Source organism: Mytilus edulis, chromosome 3 (assembly GCF_963676685.1).
Source record: "Mytilus edulis chromosome 3, xbMytEdul2.2, whole genome shotgun sequence".
NCBI lineage: Eukaryota > Metazoa > Mollusca > Bivalvia > Mytilida > Mytilidae > Mytilus > Mytilus edulis.
The window spans coordinates 46191435-46209062 of record NC_092346.1 but is presented as its reverse complement, the minus strand read 5'-3'; the positions used below and the strand labels follow the sequence as shown (position 1 = coordinate 46209062).

At 31.5% G+C, this 17628-nt stretch overlaps 1 protein-coding gene and 1 long non-coding RNA gene across 2 annotated transcripts in view; one reads left to right on the top strand and one right to left on the bottom strand.

Moving 5' to 3' along the window:
• Window positions 1-17628, top strand: part of LOC139516643 (uncharacterized) — a 681292-nt gene that overhangs the window by 411940 nt on the left and 251724 nt on the right. The gene's annotated exons all lie outside the window — the stretch shown is intronic.
• Window positions 9326-17628, bottom strand: part of LOC139516624 (glutamate receptor ionotropic, kainate 2-like) — a 96061-nt gene continuing 87758 nt past the window's right edge. Inside the window, exons 9-13 of the mRNA XM_071306824.1 lie at window positions 16427-16517; window positions 14758-15085; window positions 13508-13725; window positions 11811-12076; window positions 9326-9866 (exon numbers count right to left, since the gene is read on the bottom strand). Coding sequence (XP_071162925.1) covers window positions 9566-9866; window positions 11811-12076; window positions 13508-13725; window positions 14758-15085; window positions 16427-16517 — 1204 coding nt within the window. The 3' untranslated portion in view covers window positions 9326-9565. The remainder of the gene's footprint in view (window positions 9867-11810; window positions 12077-13507; window positions 13726-14757; window positions 15086-16426; window positions 16518-17628) is intronic.

The window sequence follows — 17628 nt, the reverse complement described above, 5'->3', positions numbered from 1 at the left end:
ATATCATTTCGATCAATTTATGTAAAGCTCAATCTAGACCGACCTATTTTAATTAAAATATCAACCACAAGGATTATAAAGATGAAAAGAGGAGATCTAGAGATATGTTACCTTTAGGTATTATACTGATTAAGTCGATTTGGAAATCATCATCTGATAAAACCATTATTTTTTTATATATCCAAGGTAACCAAGCGGTTAAATGCATGTAGTATAAACATTGATGTCGTTACAACTTTTAAATTCGAAACTCTAGAAAGGACCAAAATTTGCAAATTTAAACTCGTTTGTGCTAAGATGAAAGAAAATATAGATTAGAAAAACATTGTTGAATAAGAAAGAAAAGCCGAGTGCAAACAATACTTGCAAAACTTCAGAAGTATGTGTTGTATCCATGAAAATTAAATTTTGATTTATTATTTCAATATGTTTATTGGCAGATGTCGCCAAATTTACTTTTTCTATATTTTTAAGAATGAATGACTCTCATAACACATAAACAGGCAAACGAGGCATATTCAATAAATGTTCTTAACATTTAAGGTAAAATATCCTACATAAAGACAAAGCATAACATTGAGAATGGAAATGGGGAATGTGTCAAAGAGACAACAACCCGACCATAGAACAGACAACAGCAGCATGCCTACAGTAGTCTTAGATGCATGATTTTTTATTAGTTGTTAGTGGCTTTGAACTAGCTGCCAGTAACTGCGAGTACCCTCCGATCTGTACCTAGTGTTTTTTTGTTATTCGGATATACAAGTACCAAACCACGTTCACTCTGTGTAGCATTTCTATTTGTATCCATTTGTTAAGCCTTTTTCAACTGATTTTTATAGTTCGTTCTTATGTTGTAATGTTACACAACTCTCTCAGGTTAGAGGGCGGGTTGGGATCCCGCTAACATATTTAATACCGCCACGTTCTGTTTGTATGTGCCTGTCCAAAGTCAGGAGCCAGTAATTCAGTGGTTGTCGTTTGTTGATGTATAACATATTTGTTTTTCGATAAATTTTGTACATACATTAGGCCGTCAGTTTTCTCGTTTGAATTGTTTTTCCTTTGTCATTTTGGGCCTTTAATATTTGACTATGCGATATGGGCTTTGCTCATGTTGAAGGACGTATGGTGACCTATAGTTGTTAATGTCTGTGTCATTTGGTTTCTTGTGGAGAGTTGTTTCATTGACAATTATACCACATCTTCTTTTTAATACAAACTTATTTTACTGTTACGTTAAAAATAAAAGAGGCGACAGATCCTGCTCCAAATGCGAACTTATCATGTTACTGGACCGTACGCGTACGGTTTAAATACTCATATGGTCTAGAACATATCTATTAGACATTTTTGGAATTTTGGCACTGATTTTAATATTTCTATATTCTATAAAATGTTTATTTTTCGACTGTAGGAAAATATGTTTAATAGAAAGTAGAATAACAAAACATTCGAACTCAAAAGAAAACGGAAAGTTCGTCATCAAAAAGCAAAAAGGAAAAGTTCAAACACGTCTTATGAATAGAGAACAACTTTCATAAAACTGACTTTTTAAGGGCGTTTCCTTGTGCATGAAAGACAATAACAACCAAAACAAAGGAGAAAACAAAGACTCACAAAACCAAAGAATATTTACATCAACAGTTATAAATAATAAATAAGAAACAACACGAACTCCTCTAAAAACCGGGAGTGAAATCATGTGCTCCGGAAGGGTAAGCATTTCCTGCACCGTAAACGGCACCCGTCGTGCTATTTCTTTGTACAGTTCGGTTTTGATGGTAGGTTATTATGACTGAGGAAATTGTGAATTAAACATGGTTTTAATCGATACCACATGTGTATGATCCTGTCAAAAGTCTGTGACATCGTTAGTTGTTAAATTTATCAAGTTGTATTTTGTTTCTTTGTTTTATCTAAATAACATCCTTATTGCAAATAATTAGTTTTCCTTTGTAATACTAATAGAAATATGCCTACCACAAAATTAGGCAACAGGGTCCATTATTCTTTCATTCGGTTCCAAACAATTTTTTGTACGCCATATCTAGGGCAAAGTGGTTGTTACAAATGCTATACTATATATATATATAAACGAACATGTAGTATAATTGCCAATGAGCCAACTCTCCACAAGAGACCAAATGGCAAAGAAATAAACAACTTTATAATTATCAAGAAATACACAAAGACGAATAAAAATTATCTACATTTTGGAACCTCTAATCAATCTTTTACTAGACGGATTATCAGACGGTTGTATGAATTAAATTGCTTAAGAATCACGCTCTGTTGATGTACCAGCATCTAACGCAATTTTTACGATCTCACTTCTCATATATCTTAATAGAGTTTGATGAAAACCCATTAGAAAACAAATGTAAAAGGAAACACATTGGGATTATAAATTTCCCAAATTAATATGCTCTGGACAATTTATTTTATCTTTTTCCTTCTAAAATTTAAAGTACAACAATAATATCTTTCAAAATTAATGATTTTTTTTATCGTGTTATATCTCTAACATGTTTTTTGCTTAATTCGCAAACAATTATTTCATAGAAATAAACGTGAACACAAAATTAGTTTGTAGTCATAGGTATGTACATAAAACTTCAATTCTTATTACAGATTCTGATTTAAAAAAACAGTATATGGAATCTTTACACACTATGCATACATTTTCTTTTGTGAGATCCGAAAATATAATCATCATTTTGTCTTAAAGATTTTGGATTTTCTGGAACTTTGACTTTTATTATACTAATATGTTATTTAAATTGTTTTTTTCTTTTCTTTTTCTTTTATTGTTAGTGCTATATACATGAAAGACCTACCATGTTAAGTTACACCAGCTCGATTAAAAAATGTTTCCATTTACAAACTATACGCTTGATTGTACAATTGTAACATGTTCCATTGGTGGGCCAAATCAATATCTAGTTAACAAGCTTTAAATTTCATAAACAAAACTCAGAACAAATAATATCTAAATTTGTCTGTATTTCCGTTCGGAATCGTAATTTTCCCTCTAGCATATATACTATATAATGTATGATCACTTTAAATTTGTCTTGTTATACTTAATGTACCGTAGAGAATCTAAATTAGTATATTTATATTGTGTCTATTTCATTTTGCTTTAAGCAAATACGATATATTTCAACTTATAGAGCTTTGTTCTTGGTCAAATATCGAAAACAACCAATCTGTTTGACGACTATTGAATGATTTTTGTCTGTGATTTAAAAAAAATTAAATCTTGATTATGTCTGCAGTTTTCATTACATTGCTGAAGAATACTTTTGTGTATCAGACACACATATCTTTGTTCATATATTGATATATTTATTTTTTAAATAGCCATTGTAAATAATAAGATGTTTGTCATTGTCAGGCTTTTGTCCACATATTGCAAGCCTCATGTGATCACTATAATATTTCAAAACTCTTTTTATCAAGACTAAACGCGTTCTACTGTGGATTCTTTCTATTTGTTGGTACCGTGGATTTAGGCATCCATTCAATGTTATTGCATCAAAATACTTACAAAGGATAATATGAAAAGGCAGAAATACTGCATAGAATGAATGACCGAATGCACAGTTTTGAATATGTACTAAACGCGATGGGATTCAACTGGATCTACATGCGCAGAAAACTACCTTTCGGAGTATCTAGACCATATGTAACAACACAACGACACACTATAAGTACACAGTGCATTCACTAACATGTTGACTCATCATCGATCATTGAAATGGAAACGCACATAGTTTTCAATACAAGATAACAAAAAATGCTGGCTTCAGTCACAAGCTAACTCATGTAATATTGTTATGGAATGTTATAAATTGTTACGACCACACTCAAAAATGAAAAAGAACGCACGTTATAGGTTTATGAAATATCTCTAGAATACATAATTGAAATCGACATTATCTCGACTCTGGTCGTTGCTATTTATTCCGAGTTATCTTGTTCTTTAAACGACGATCTGGTTAAATATATAGCGAATATCATATATCGTTTTTTGAAGTCACGCCTGTATTAACCCGAGACACCAAATAATCCTAAGAGCTCGAAGGGTTGTGTTGGTTGAGTGTCGATCAAGAGTGTAATATTGAAAAAAATCATATCATGTACACTTAATTATGCTCTTCAACTTCGTACTTTATTTCACCTTTTTAACTTTTGGATTCGAGCGTCTCTGATGAGTCTTTTGTAGACGAAACGCGCGTCTGGCGTAAATTCAAAGTTTAATCCTGATATCTATGATGAGTTTATCATATACATGTACCTCAAGTATAACTACTTTTTTTCAAGTGACATAACGTAAACATTTATAATGGGATTGATAAAGCCCTAATTTCACTGACTTATACCGGTAACGTGAGTCATACAGATTAGGAGATACATGTAAAGCATTTGCAAGCGTTACATATATCGATATCAATACAGTAAGCTGATATAGCATAATTGACATCAATTGTATTATACATAAAATATACTTGTATTTTTTACTTAGTATATAATAAAGGAAGGGATTCTTATATTTCTAAAAAATATGTTGATTCAGGATAAGTTGAAAAGACTTGTACATAAGGAAAACAAAACAAAACGTTACAATGTCATGCATCCGAATCTCTATTCTGGATTAATTTACATCAGGAACGCTCATAGTCGAATTTAAAAAAAACAAGGATTATAAAAACATACACAGTCGAAGAAATACTAAAGGACGTAAATGTACCAACCTGAAATCGCCTTTAACTTAGTTATAACATTTCAAAAAGTGTAGGGTCTTTGCATCGAAATCATAGATATTTATTGTGAAAGCAGTTGTTGGCATGACACGGGTTATGTTCTTCTCATATATTTTATGATAGCATAATACTTAACACCTAACGGGAGGGATTGTGCTCGATATTCATATGATGAAGACATAATCTTTCAATCAGTTTAATTTAGGTCTGAAGCTGGCATGTCAGTAACTGCTAGTAGTTTTTTTTTTATGTATTAATGTCATTTTGTTTATTTTCTTTGGTTACCTATTCTGACATCGGACTCGGACTTCTCTTAAACTGAGTTTTACGATGCGTTTTTGTTTTTTCTTCATTGGCTAGAGGTTTAGGGGAGGGTTGAGATCTCAAAAACATGTTTAATTCTGTCCCAAGTCAGGAGTCTCTGGACTTATACATATTTGTTTATGGGCTAGCTGAAGGACACCTGTTGGTGCGGGAGTTTCTCGCTGCATTGAATACCCATTGGTGGCTTTCGGCTGTTGTCTGCTCTATGGTCGGGTTGTTGTCATTTAACACATTCGCCATTTTCATACTCAATTTTATTAGATCTATACATTCTGTTTGCTATGTCGTAAAAATGTCGTACGTTGCAGGTCAATATCCAACAAGAGGCTGCCACAACGACAGCAAACCGGATTTATTAACATTTATTTGTGTCCTGCCAATATCACAAGAACCATAACTGATGAACGGTGAAAGTGAAAATTGTCAATATCAAATTTGACCTAAATTTTGTCATCAGTATCAACATATTAAAATTTGAAATGCTTAGGTTAAATGGTTCATGAGTAAATGCAACAACATGAATGGAAACGCCATTTTTCGATCTTTCAAGAACCATAACTCTTGAACGGTAAAAGTCAAAATCGACATTATTGAACTTGACCTCCATTTTGTCATCAGTAATAACATATTAAAATTTGAAAAGCTTTGCTTGAACAGTTCATGAGTAAATGCACGGACACGACTGGAGTCATTTTTCAATCTTTCAAGAACCATAACTCCTGAACGGTAAAAGTCAAAATCGTCATTATTGAACTAGACCTCCATTTTGTCATCAGTAACAACATATTAAAATTTGGGAAGCTTTGGTTGAACAGTTCATGCGTAAATGCACGGACACGACTAGAAATGTCATTTTTCAATCTTCCAAGAACAATAACTCCTGAACGGTAACAGTCAAAATCGTCATTATTGAACTTGACCTCCATTTTGTCATCAGTAACAACATATTAAAATTTGAAAAGCTTTGGTTGAACGATTCATGAGTAAATGCACAGACAACATTTGGTTGCCGCCCGCCCGCCCATCGTACATCCCTAAATCAATAACCGACATTTTTGTCACAAAATTCCGGTTAAATATGGATATTATTCTTTTTTGTTTTAAATATTTGTATCACAATGAGTAAATATAGTTTCATTTTAATCGAAATAATTTGTCATTGATAATTCATACTGCTGTTAAAATGTTCAATGTCGTTGACACAGCCATCTATTGAAATTGAATACCGCCAACAAGGGGGATCGTTTTACTTCTTTTGTAGTAGTCACTATCATGTATGTTTAAATTACTGTAGAATTTGTTATTTGATTGCGAAAGGCTTTAATCGATGTATGATATAAATTGCAAAGGGAGATTAGTTTTTTTTATTATAGTATATTATGGTATTATGTCAAATTTCAAAAATATTTTTTCCTTTAAATAAAAGGCTTTGTTGATTTTACAAGAACGAAGATGACTTCTTCTCCTTCAGAATAATAAACATTCCTTGAAAGTTTAATTTCGTCTGGCGTAAATACAAAATTCAATCCTGGTATCTATGATAAGTTTATTCCTAAATTATCTGCATGCAAATTCTTTTCACAAGTCGCTTTCTGTACACTAGGTTTTGGTTGGAATTGTGTTGCATATTGTTTAGAGTATCCACGTTTATACGTTGAATTGTAGTCAATACTTCAATACTTCTATGATGATATGAATTATCATTGATATGGTCAGAGCTATAAATTGACTGTTTACAAAACTTTGCGTTTTTAAAATACTTAGGCTTTTATACATCAGATATAGGTTACCTTAGCTGTGTTTGACAAAACTTTAATGATTTTTTTTTTATCCTCTATGCTCTCCAACCTCGTACTGTATTTGGCATTCCTAGCATTTGTTGGTCCGAGCTGAGTGAGTCTTTTGTAGACAGATCGCGCGTCAGGCGTAAATATAAATTTCCAATCCTCGTATTTATGATGGGTTTATTAAAGAAGAGAACAGCTTGAGTAAATAGTATAAAAATTTATTCTTTATTCATATTTAAAAACATGAAATAAAATATTCGAAATATTAACAGTAGTACATGAAATTATATTCTACATCGCTGTATTCAAAGTGAAAGAAATTCAAATTATAATTAATAGTTTCAGTAATATTTCATAAAAAAAAATTGTTTTTAATCTCTCTCTCTCTCTCTCTCTCTCTCTCTCTCTCTCTCTCTCTCTCTCTCTCCAAACGCACATTCCAACACATTCCAACACAAAACTTAACATCTTTTAAATATAAGTGCAATAACATTTATTGTATAATTCTCGATTACTAATGAGGGGAGACAACAAAGACTTGGACGCATATTTTCTCGCATGTAAAAAAAATTCTCGTTACACCAGTTATGTTATCATAGTAATATAAATAAATTAAAAACAAAGATTATGTTATTATTTTTGTTACAGATTGATAGTACTGTGGAGTCATTATTGTTCATTACAAATAGATGAATCACTTTTTTCAAGACAAAGGGTTCCAAGGAAAGTATTGAATATATATATTAATAATAGTTTTTAAAAAATGATCTCGTATTATTCATCAGGTATTGATGCCACCAAAAAAAAACCTTTTCGATTGTGTGTTTATGCATTTAACGTATATTTATATGTAATCAACGTCCTAGGATTTCAATTAAAAAATATAATGTTCAAACTTGTCACATTGCACTTCCGTTAAAAGATTTTATGACACATTAAAATCGAATACTGCAGTTTGAAATAACAACTAAGCAATGCACATATGCTTCGTTGTGAAGAAATTGTCGTCTTTAACACTTAAACTAATTGGTTTACCTTGTTCTCAAACTACAAAAAACGGAAAACATGATTATTCTTTATTATTTTTTTTCCCTACTGTTAGCGGAAGTATTTTCGAGAGAAAAGATGAATCATGGCTGGTTTCACAATTTGCGCAAATGAATGCATGAGGCATAGTGGTTATAACAACTGCTAGAATTGATCAAGAAAAAAGAAAATATCTGAGACAATAATGTGAAAATGAAAAATCTAAAACGACTCTTGCATTTCACTTCTTATGTAGTATCTCCCTCTAATTGATATACTCTAGCGGAGTATGCGTAATAAACTAGTCGTCATGAAAAACACAACAAGAACCGTTGAAAGGGTGCCAAAAGTTTGAAATTGGCAGCTGACAATTTGTTCTTGCTTGACTTTAGAAAGCATCAAAATTAATTGCACATTTTATAGGCTAACATTATACAAAGTGTTGCAGACACATTTGTCGTTTTTGATTGAACAACATATGTTTTATCAGAAGGTGTGACTGTTTCAAATCTAAATATAGCTTTTAAATACTAATTTGTTTTCATTGAAGTAATGTGACCAATATGTCTATTAAAATTTGTAAATGCACTTAAAACGGCGAAATTTGCTTAATATTTGAATACAATTTAAAGTTTGGAGTTACTAAAAAGTAAAATCACAAAGTGCTGAGCTTTGAGGATAATTCATAACGAAAAGTACCTTATCAAATGGCAAAATCTAAAGCTCAAGCACATCAAACGAATGAATATCAACTGTCATATTCCTAACTTGGTGCAGGCATTTCCTTATGTAGAAAATGGTGGATTGAACCTGGTTTTATAGCTAGCTTAACCTCTTACTTGTATGACGTCGCATCAAGTAGCATCACATATTTTGAAATTATATATGCTTTTGACCGAACACATTGTGCCTTTGTATTCATAATTGCATACTAAAGATAATAAGTTTTGATGCTTAAGAGTGAACAGTCATTAATTTAAAAAAAAAAAAGGTAACAGGAGATGTTATTGCAAGACATAGCGACATCAATCTTTTTATCTATATATATCATAGTGTTCAAATGATGTTTTACTATTCTTTGATAGGTAAAAATATTTGAGAAGCATTGTTTTAATAGAATGGGAGAACTATGGTTTTTAATTCCAGCGCCCCAAAAAAAGGCTTTTTTCCTACCTCATCCTTTATGGTTTTCTCGGAACTTAAACTTAATACAACAATTTGTTTCATTTATCACAATAACGCAAACAGTATAACAACATAATGATTAAAGTTCCTTGGTGTTCCTATGAATAAAAACATTTTTAGTAAAAACGCAAATGCTTTGATAGGATTTATTACAAAACATAAGTGCACCTTATACTAATTGTTTGATTTGTGGTTACTTAAGAAATAACTGGACCTTTCGTTGATCTATGCTTATTTTCTTTTGTTTTTTTTCAGAATCGACATGCATTGTCATTCGGATGTATGGCTTTTCCGTTCAGCACATTCCATATAGTAACAATTGTTTCCCCCGCAATTATTATCATTGTAATATAAACCAGGTCACTGTGTTTTCCGATATATCTTGTCCAAAAAAAAGACATTGCTATTTAATTAGTCAACATTCTTCTTCGTTATAAGCTTTGCTTCAGATATTGATAATTCATGCGGTTTTCGTCAGTAAGATATAAATTCGTCTAATTTTGGTATTGTGCTAACGTGTCTTATTGTTTGAGGTTTTTCTTTTGCCTTTCCGATCTTTTCTCTCCATTTACAGTATGTCTGCTTTAAAAACTCAATAAACAGGGTAAATGAAGCCACAAAAATACCTATCCCTATCATATAAAATGCACTTTGGACATCTATAAGTGTTATAGCTTTAGGCTCCTTAAGAAGAGACCCTTTACAAAATCCAGGTTTGGGCCAATGTCTTAACTTCCATATCTGAAGTAATCCACTCTCATGTATTGAAATAATCCTAGAAAAATAAATACAATGTTTTAATGAAAACATAAAAAACAGCATTGCAATATAAAAAGAAAGCATTCGATTAAGATTATGTGTATTTGTTTATGTGCATTTGATTATGTGTATTTGTTTATGTGCATTTGATTATGTGTATTTGTTTATGTGCATTTGATTATGTGTATTTGTTTATTTTCTTTGGTTACATCTTCTGACATCAGACTCGGACTTCTCTTGGACTGAATTTTTATTGTTATGCGTTTACTTTACTACATTGGCTAGAGGTATAGGGGGAGGGTTGAGATCTCACAAACATGTTTAACCCCGCCGCATTTTTGCGCCTGTCCCAAGTCAGGAGCCTCTGGCCTTTGTTAATCTTGTATTATTTTAATTTTAGTTTCTTGTGTACAATTTGGAAATTAGTATGGCGTTCATTATCACTGAACTAGTATATATTTGTTTAGGGGCCAGCTGAAGGACGCCTCTGGGTGCGGGAATTTCTCGCTACATTGAAGACCTGTTGGTGACCTTCTGCTGTTGTTTTTTTCTATGGTCGGGTTGTTGTCTCTTTGGCACATTCCCCATTTCCATTCTCAATTTTACATGTATTATAAACATAGATATAGGAAGATGTGGTGTGAGTGCCAATGAGACAACTCTCCATACAAATAACAATTTAAAAAGTAAACCATTATAGGTTAAAGTACGGCCTTCAACACGGAGCCTTAGCTCACACCGAACAACAAGCTATAAAGGGCCCCAAAATTACTAGTGTAAAACCATTCAAACGGGAAAACCAACGGTCTAATCTATATTAACAAAACGAGAAACGAGAAACACGTATATATTACATAAACAAACGACAACTACTGTACATCAGATTCCTGACTTAGGACAGGTGCAAACATTTGCAGCGGGATTAAACGTTTTAATGGATCCAAACCTTCTCCCTTTTTCTGAAACAATAGCATAACATCACAACAAAGAAAAACATACGATAAAATATCAATTGGCAGACTTAACTCAATCAAAAAACGTATGATTAAACAATGAACGAATAAATTTGATCTGCGATATCTGAATACAAATGTACAGTTAATTAAATATTAGAGACAAACCTTCATGACCAAAAAGCTAACAAACAAATTCAAAAACAGGACATGACTGAGAAATATTTAACCAATCAATGTTCACTTTAGAAAATACATGTATGTACAATTATATTGATTTCCTAGGTTGGAAATTTTCATTCAGTGTTTTTACCATGCTGAATTAATTTCACGTTACAAGTTTGTAATTGTTATTATTTTTTGTAAGTATAATGATTTTTTTTATCCATTTCAGACAGTTGGTTTTTTTTTAATTCCGTTTTCGTTTTTCTGTACAATAATGAAACAGCCAATGGATGATATCAACGGCAGCTGTGTCATTGGATGACACATTCAAAGAAAAGTTAACAAAAATGTTATGAAGAATTAAATCGAGTTTAGGAATTATGACTTATACAAGTAGATTTGTTCAAATTGTATTCTTTAATGTTATGTTGTAATGTTAAATGGTTTAACAAAACAAATATATTCTATATATTTACACATTTTATATTTTAGGGTCTTTAAATAGAACCCTACACTAATTTGAGGAGCTGTCAAAGCATATATACTGTATTAGCAAAGAAGTCACAAAATACCATCTTTGAAAATGTACATACAGTCACGCAACTTTACGCCATTGTTTTCGGATGACATAAATAATTAAAAAACAACAATCAATCGCATTCAATTAAATTTGCTGTTTAGATTGGCGCGTTTATATTTGAAGTCGTAAACTTTATTTTTTTAAAGTAAATATTCCTGAAATAATTGCTACTATTTTACATTCTGCTTTAAACATACGTAACGTTTTATTACCTTTATCCCATAATTATTATGGAGATGAGTGCTTAATTTAAATTACTTACTCATCTGAAAACATCTTGGTGAATGGTGAATTATTTGGTAGTGCTATTGCGTACTGTAATTGAAGGATTTCAGCTAATGTCATCGCCAAGTCACAATTATTAACCATGATCATATCAAAGTAAGTTTTGTCTCCAATGTACGCATAGTCTCCTTCAATAACCTTTTCTATTTGTACATCTCCTAAAACACTAAGAACTCTATTGTCAGTTCTATTATATCCAACCATTCCGTTCCAAAGCGTCTGATACTCGGGAAGCGTCGATGTCTTTAAGGAAATGAAGATCATGAAATAATATCAGGGTCAACTATTTTAACTGTTTCAATATTCTAATATCTCTACTATTCAACATTGTCTGAAGATCATTTTAATACATATTGTATTTTCTTCATTTTTATTGGAAACATTTTTACTCTTAATTTCAGAGGAAATCATAACTGGGAAAATATTAATAAGATAGAAGACACAACATGATTACAGTTTTTTGTCATATTTCGATTGCTTACTACTACATTATTTCGATTGAGGATGTTTATGATCCAACATTTTTTAGCACTTTCGAACAAAATATATAAAGCCCTTTATTTATTGTTTTGAATTGTATTTTCTTTTTAGTGTAACAACTACTAGAATTAAGGATTGCATGTATGTTCTGAAAAGTATTGACATTTTAAATTCTAATCCTTTTTGTTTCGTTTTCTAGTTAGAACTTTGCAGTTTAATTCTTTTTTTCGTGTTAAATAATGAAGTGTTTCATGAAAAGATTTATTAAACGAACTAAAACGTGTCAACATACTTTACTCAAATGTATGCATTTTGTAAAAATAATTGCGTCCACTCAATACTGATCTAATATCATAATTTCAACGACGATGTTTATGTAAACAATAAACTTTCTTATCGCGTATCTGAAATACTATGTGAATTAATAAAGAGTAACGAATCGTAACAGTTTTAATTTCACAGACACGGTCATAGGCATATCAATTGATTTTGAAAATATTTGCTTCGGAAAATCGACAAAAGGAAGAAACACTACAAGAAAGGGTTAATCGATCCATTAAATCAATAAATCAAGTAAAAAATTGACTGAGTTACACTAACAGTTATTCTTTTCCAACAAATGCACACCGACATGAAAATGAATGGCCTTTTCATGTTCTGTTTGGTCATAAAGATCTTAAATTGTCTCATTACTTATAAATCATTGGCTTTCAAGCGTTCATGATGAAGGTAAATCCAGAGAGGCTCTTCAGATGCAAGAAATTGATATGACTTGTTGGTTTTATCTTTGTACTGCTTCATTATGTTTATGATTTCCCCTCTGGAGCTTGTAATTCATTTATTGTCGTTGGTAGTTGATAGTTATACCACATCTCTATATTTGTAAGTTTGAAGGAATTTCACGAAATTTAACGTTTGATGAATGCCAATTGCAAAATTGATTAGAATATTACCAAAATTAAATATACTAATCGATGGCCGGTTAAATTATAATTTGTCATGTGTCTCATTTTCTGATATATACTTTCTTCTTGCGAGTCTTTGTCCTGTTTGTACATTATTTGAAAACGATTTAGTTGAAAGTTAATATACTGCGTGTATGTGTAATGATTATTGTGTTAACAGTTTTGTTTACCGTATACTTTTATTAACATTTTGATATAAAATGAAATTAACACAAAGCTTTAATTTTACCTTGAAAATATGTTCGAAAACAGATCCTCCTTGGGTTCCCCATTCATATTTATCCTGTGCCACAAGCCCTGACAGGTCTGTGAAAGGTAGTTTGTCTTTTGTCACTGTCAAGAAGGCAATTAGGTTACCACTGTAGGTAGCCATCATAATTATACAGAATATCCACCAAAAGCTTAAAAGTGTACGACCGGATGACGAATCTGCCATATGTTCTCCACCTATCAATATAAAAAAGTAGACTAAGTTTATAATCAACCGAAGGTTAAGGTAATGCTAGTCTGCTAATTGTTTTTTTCCAACTCTTTTTATTGACTTATTGATTGATTGATGGTTACTTTATCTTTTTATGAACTCAATAAGGATATTTTGAACAGCAAAATGCCGTGGAAATGAAGTCAGCATTTGGTGGAACTTTTAAAAATATTAGCGGTACACATGAATTCGACAGAGCTGCACGGATGTTCATAACACGTAAATTCATAAAGAAACGACAAATACAAATTTTTGACAAAAACTGATTGAATCTCATGAATTCTAAGAAGAATGAGATCAATTGCGTCGACAAACGTAAGTGTTCTAACTCCAATATGCACAATATTCATATGTTTTAACAACTTATATTTTTCTTGCGAATAATTCACACTACCGAAATTAATGTATATATATAATAATATCTTTAAATTTGCAAACTACATTCCACATCAAATAATAACAGTTCGTTAAAATATTGTCACTAGCGCTTTCATGCCTTCTGGCAATCTTCAGGCGACGTTTTAACAATGTCCTTGACGACACTCAATAATATATATATTATGATAGGCCAATCAATGCATGAAAGATGATGCTGTTTGATATTCTGTACCTCGAGAATATGAAAAATATCACAAAAATTGCCGTTTTATTTTTTAAACATTTGCCATCGTCATTTCCTTATCCTAATGTAAAAATACGTAAATAACTCATTTTCTTGTTTGCTGTGTGAAGCACAATAAATATCGGTATTTGAATAAGTTCTGTTTACTCTACTACAACACATAAGGTTATCTGCCGTTGTTGGTTCTTGGTTGAAAAGTTGTTTGAGAAATATTTTGACTTTCATACTAACTTCTGTCTCTGTTGTTTTTTACTTATACATTCTGATTTTATTGTTGCATAAAATTATATATTTTTTCTAATTATAGTTTCATCTAGTCTTTCGAAAACTAATTTTATTGCAATATCTGTTAAAAACAAAACACACGAAAAGTTACCTTGTGTCAACAGAGCACCATACATATACCAAAACGAGTCCGAAAAATGATGCAATCCTCGAACTTTGCTTCTATCCTCTACTTTTCTGTAGTATGGATTGTACTTTTCGAAGAAAAACAGAAAGAACGAACAAATTGGCAAGGAAACGAATATACATAACAAGACAGTAGTACTGAATGGATCTATCAGTGTTCTCCATTTGGTTAAGTTCGGGTCAGGTTTTTTCATTAAAATAGCAGACGATTCATAAAAATATGGATATGTGAAATCTATAACTCGTTCCCTGTCCGTCTGTATAGCAATTGGTGCAGCAACCAGATCTACATCCTGGAATTATAGCAAATATAATAATAAGAAACTCAAGAGTTAACAGTATGTGTATTAAAATTTTCATTTCATATTTATCCTTAAAAATAAATAATTCTTGATATTTCAAATTCATAATAATGTGAAGTTTTGCAAGTGTTTGGCTAAGTTTCATTTATTTCCATTTCATTTATGTTGAATACAAATTACTTTAAAAGTACCACAAGCTATTACTCCCCATTATTCGACGTCGGTAAAGATCTGTCAAATCTGTGTCCCTATTAAAACACGAAGACTTAACTTGTAGTGATAAAACTGGTTGATTTTTGCAAGATCCTCACACTGTCCAAGATCAACTTAGTTCAATTTAAGTTACATTATTGAGCTGATAATTAGTGTCTTTGATCTTTTTTGGGGGTGTTTTTTGTCATTTTTATGTTTTTTTGGGTTTGTGTTATTCCTATCAGTTTGTTTATTTACTGTATACAGAAATTAATCGATGTGTTGAAGACCCATTGTTGTCAATTTCTGCTCTTTGTCGGGTTTGTTTTCTCTTTGAAACACTCCCCTTTTCTATTTTATAATTTGACAATACTATCATGTGTGTTATCAACAGTTATGACTACTCATAAGAGTTTTAAATGAGTAATACAAAATGGTTTAATTATTAAAAAGAAACTGGTTACGTTTCGTAAGCAGCGACGTCCAAACTCTATTCTTATGGGAATTTAAGCAAGTAGAGAAGTGTTTTACCGTGCAAATATTTAGGGATTTTCTGATTTTTTATTCAGATTAGCCTCAAAACTGTTTTGATTCAAACGCCAAGGATAATTTTGGTCGATCAATTTAAAAGCCTCTCATCATTTTTGACATTTCTCATCCAACCGCTCAATGTTACATGTGGTGGATATTGTATTCCAAAGTGTATCACAAGCCAATAAGTTAGTGCTTTTATATTGATATGAAATATCACGATTGTTAAATTCAAATTCTGCAAATTCACTTCTTTGAACAAAGTTGATTTATTTGAAACACTAAGGTTGCATCGCCCCGAAGAATATATTGCAATGTCGTATCTGGCACAATTTTTCGGATTTTTTTTGCATGATCTTAAGTTTTGCGTTTGATTTGGCCACTGTTCAAGTAATACGCTTGGTATATTTGATGAGATTCAACTATTTTTGTCCTTCCATTTACTCGTTTTTGTGGTGCCATAGCCATTTAAAATCTACCTCTTTGGCGTCTTAAAACTTAGGACATAAATCATTTGTTGACTTATATTACAAAAACCTGTCTTGTGTGTGCTGAAACGTTTTCATACATCGTAGAGAATAAAACTAAATAGGACTGAGCAGTACTTACCCGATGTTGAAGTTGTCCTACTAAGCCTGTCCATGATTTATTCTTTCCCTCTATACCCCATTGACCATCAGGTGGGGATGTCATTTCATACCTAAAACAACATTTAACAATATAAACTGCAAAAACTTGTGTATCTATTGTATTGACAGATCACCTTTATAAACATATGTGTCAAATATGAAATCATAAACTATAAATGATTCTGTTCATCAAAATTTCTCAACACACCAAAAAACTCTATTTTCCAAGAATTAAGCCGTAGGAAAAACACTCATATGATTGACATCGATACAGTAAAATTCCCAAATTGAAAATAATATCTATCTATTGGAATTCATTGTTACTCGCATATTGTTGTCAATATAATATAAATGTATGCGACTTTCATACAAATGCGAGGTTAAGCTAGCTAAACATACAAACGCTTTATCCACTATTTTCAACATAAAAAAATGTCCTGTACCAATTCAGAAATATGACAGTGTTTTCCATTCGATTGATGTGTTTGAAATTTTGATTTTTCAATTTGATAAGGGAAAGTTCCGTTATGATATTTTCTTTGGAGTTCTGTATGTTTGTTATTTGACTCTTCATATACTACTTCGTAAACTGTCAAGGAATGATTGTAATACTTTTTTTCTGTCTATGAAGAAATAACATAAAAATGTGGTGCACACTGAATAACGCGCGTAGCGGGTTATTTAAAGTGTTCTCCACATTTTTTATGTTATTTCAAATAGGCAGAAAAATAGTACAGTCATTTCTAATAATTTAATTCTAAAAATCCATTTTAAATTGCAGTAAATCATGAAAAAACGTTGATGACGTCACGGTCACATGACAAAATAATGTCTATCGGCTTATAAACAAAACGACGTCAGCCAATCAGAAGACGCGTTACATCCAAAAATAAATGTTTATAGTACAACCTTTGTAGCAGATTATTGGGGGTCTTGTGTAAACGTTTGTTTAGTTCTGTTTCAGACCATCGTCCATTATTTAGAAAATTGATAAGTCAATACGAGGTCAAAGAGTTGGCAACCAAATACAATATATTGCATAATACTAGTATATGTCATCATGCACACACAAAAAAAACGACCTACTCAATCTACTTCGTAAGTTACAACATGTCTAAAGAAGCTGTGAGCAACAGCAAAAAGATAACAGTTGGAATTGCATACATGAAAAATTCTAAGAAA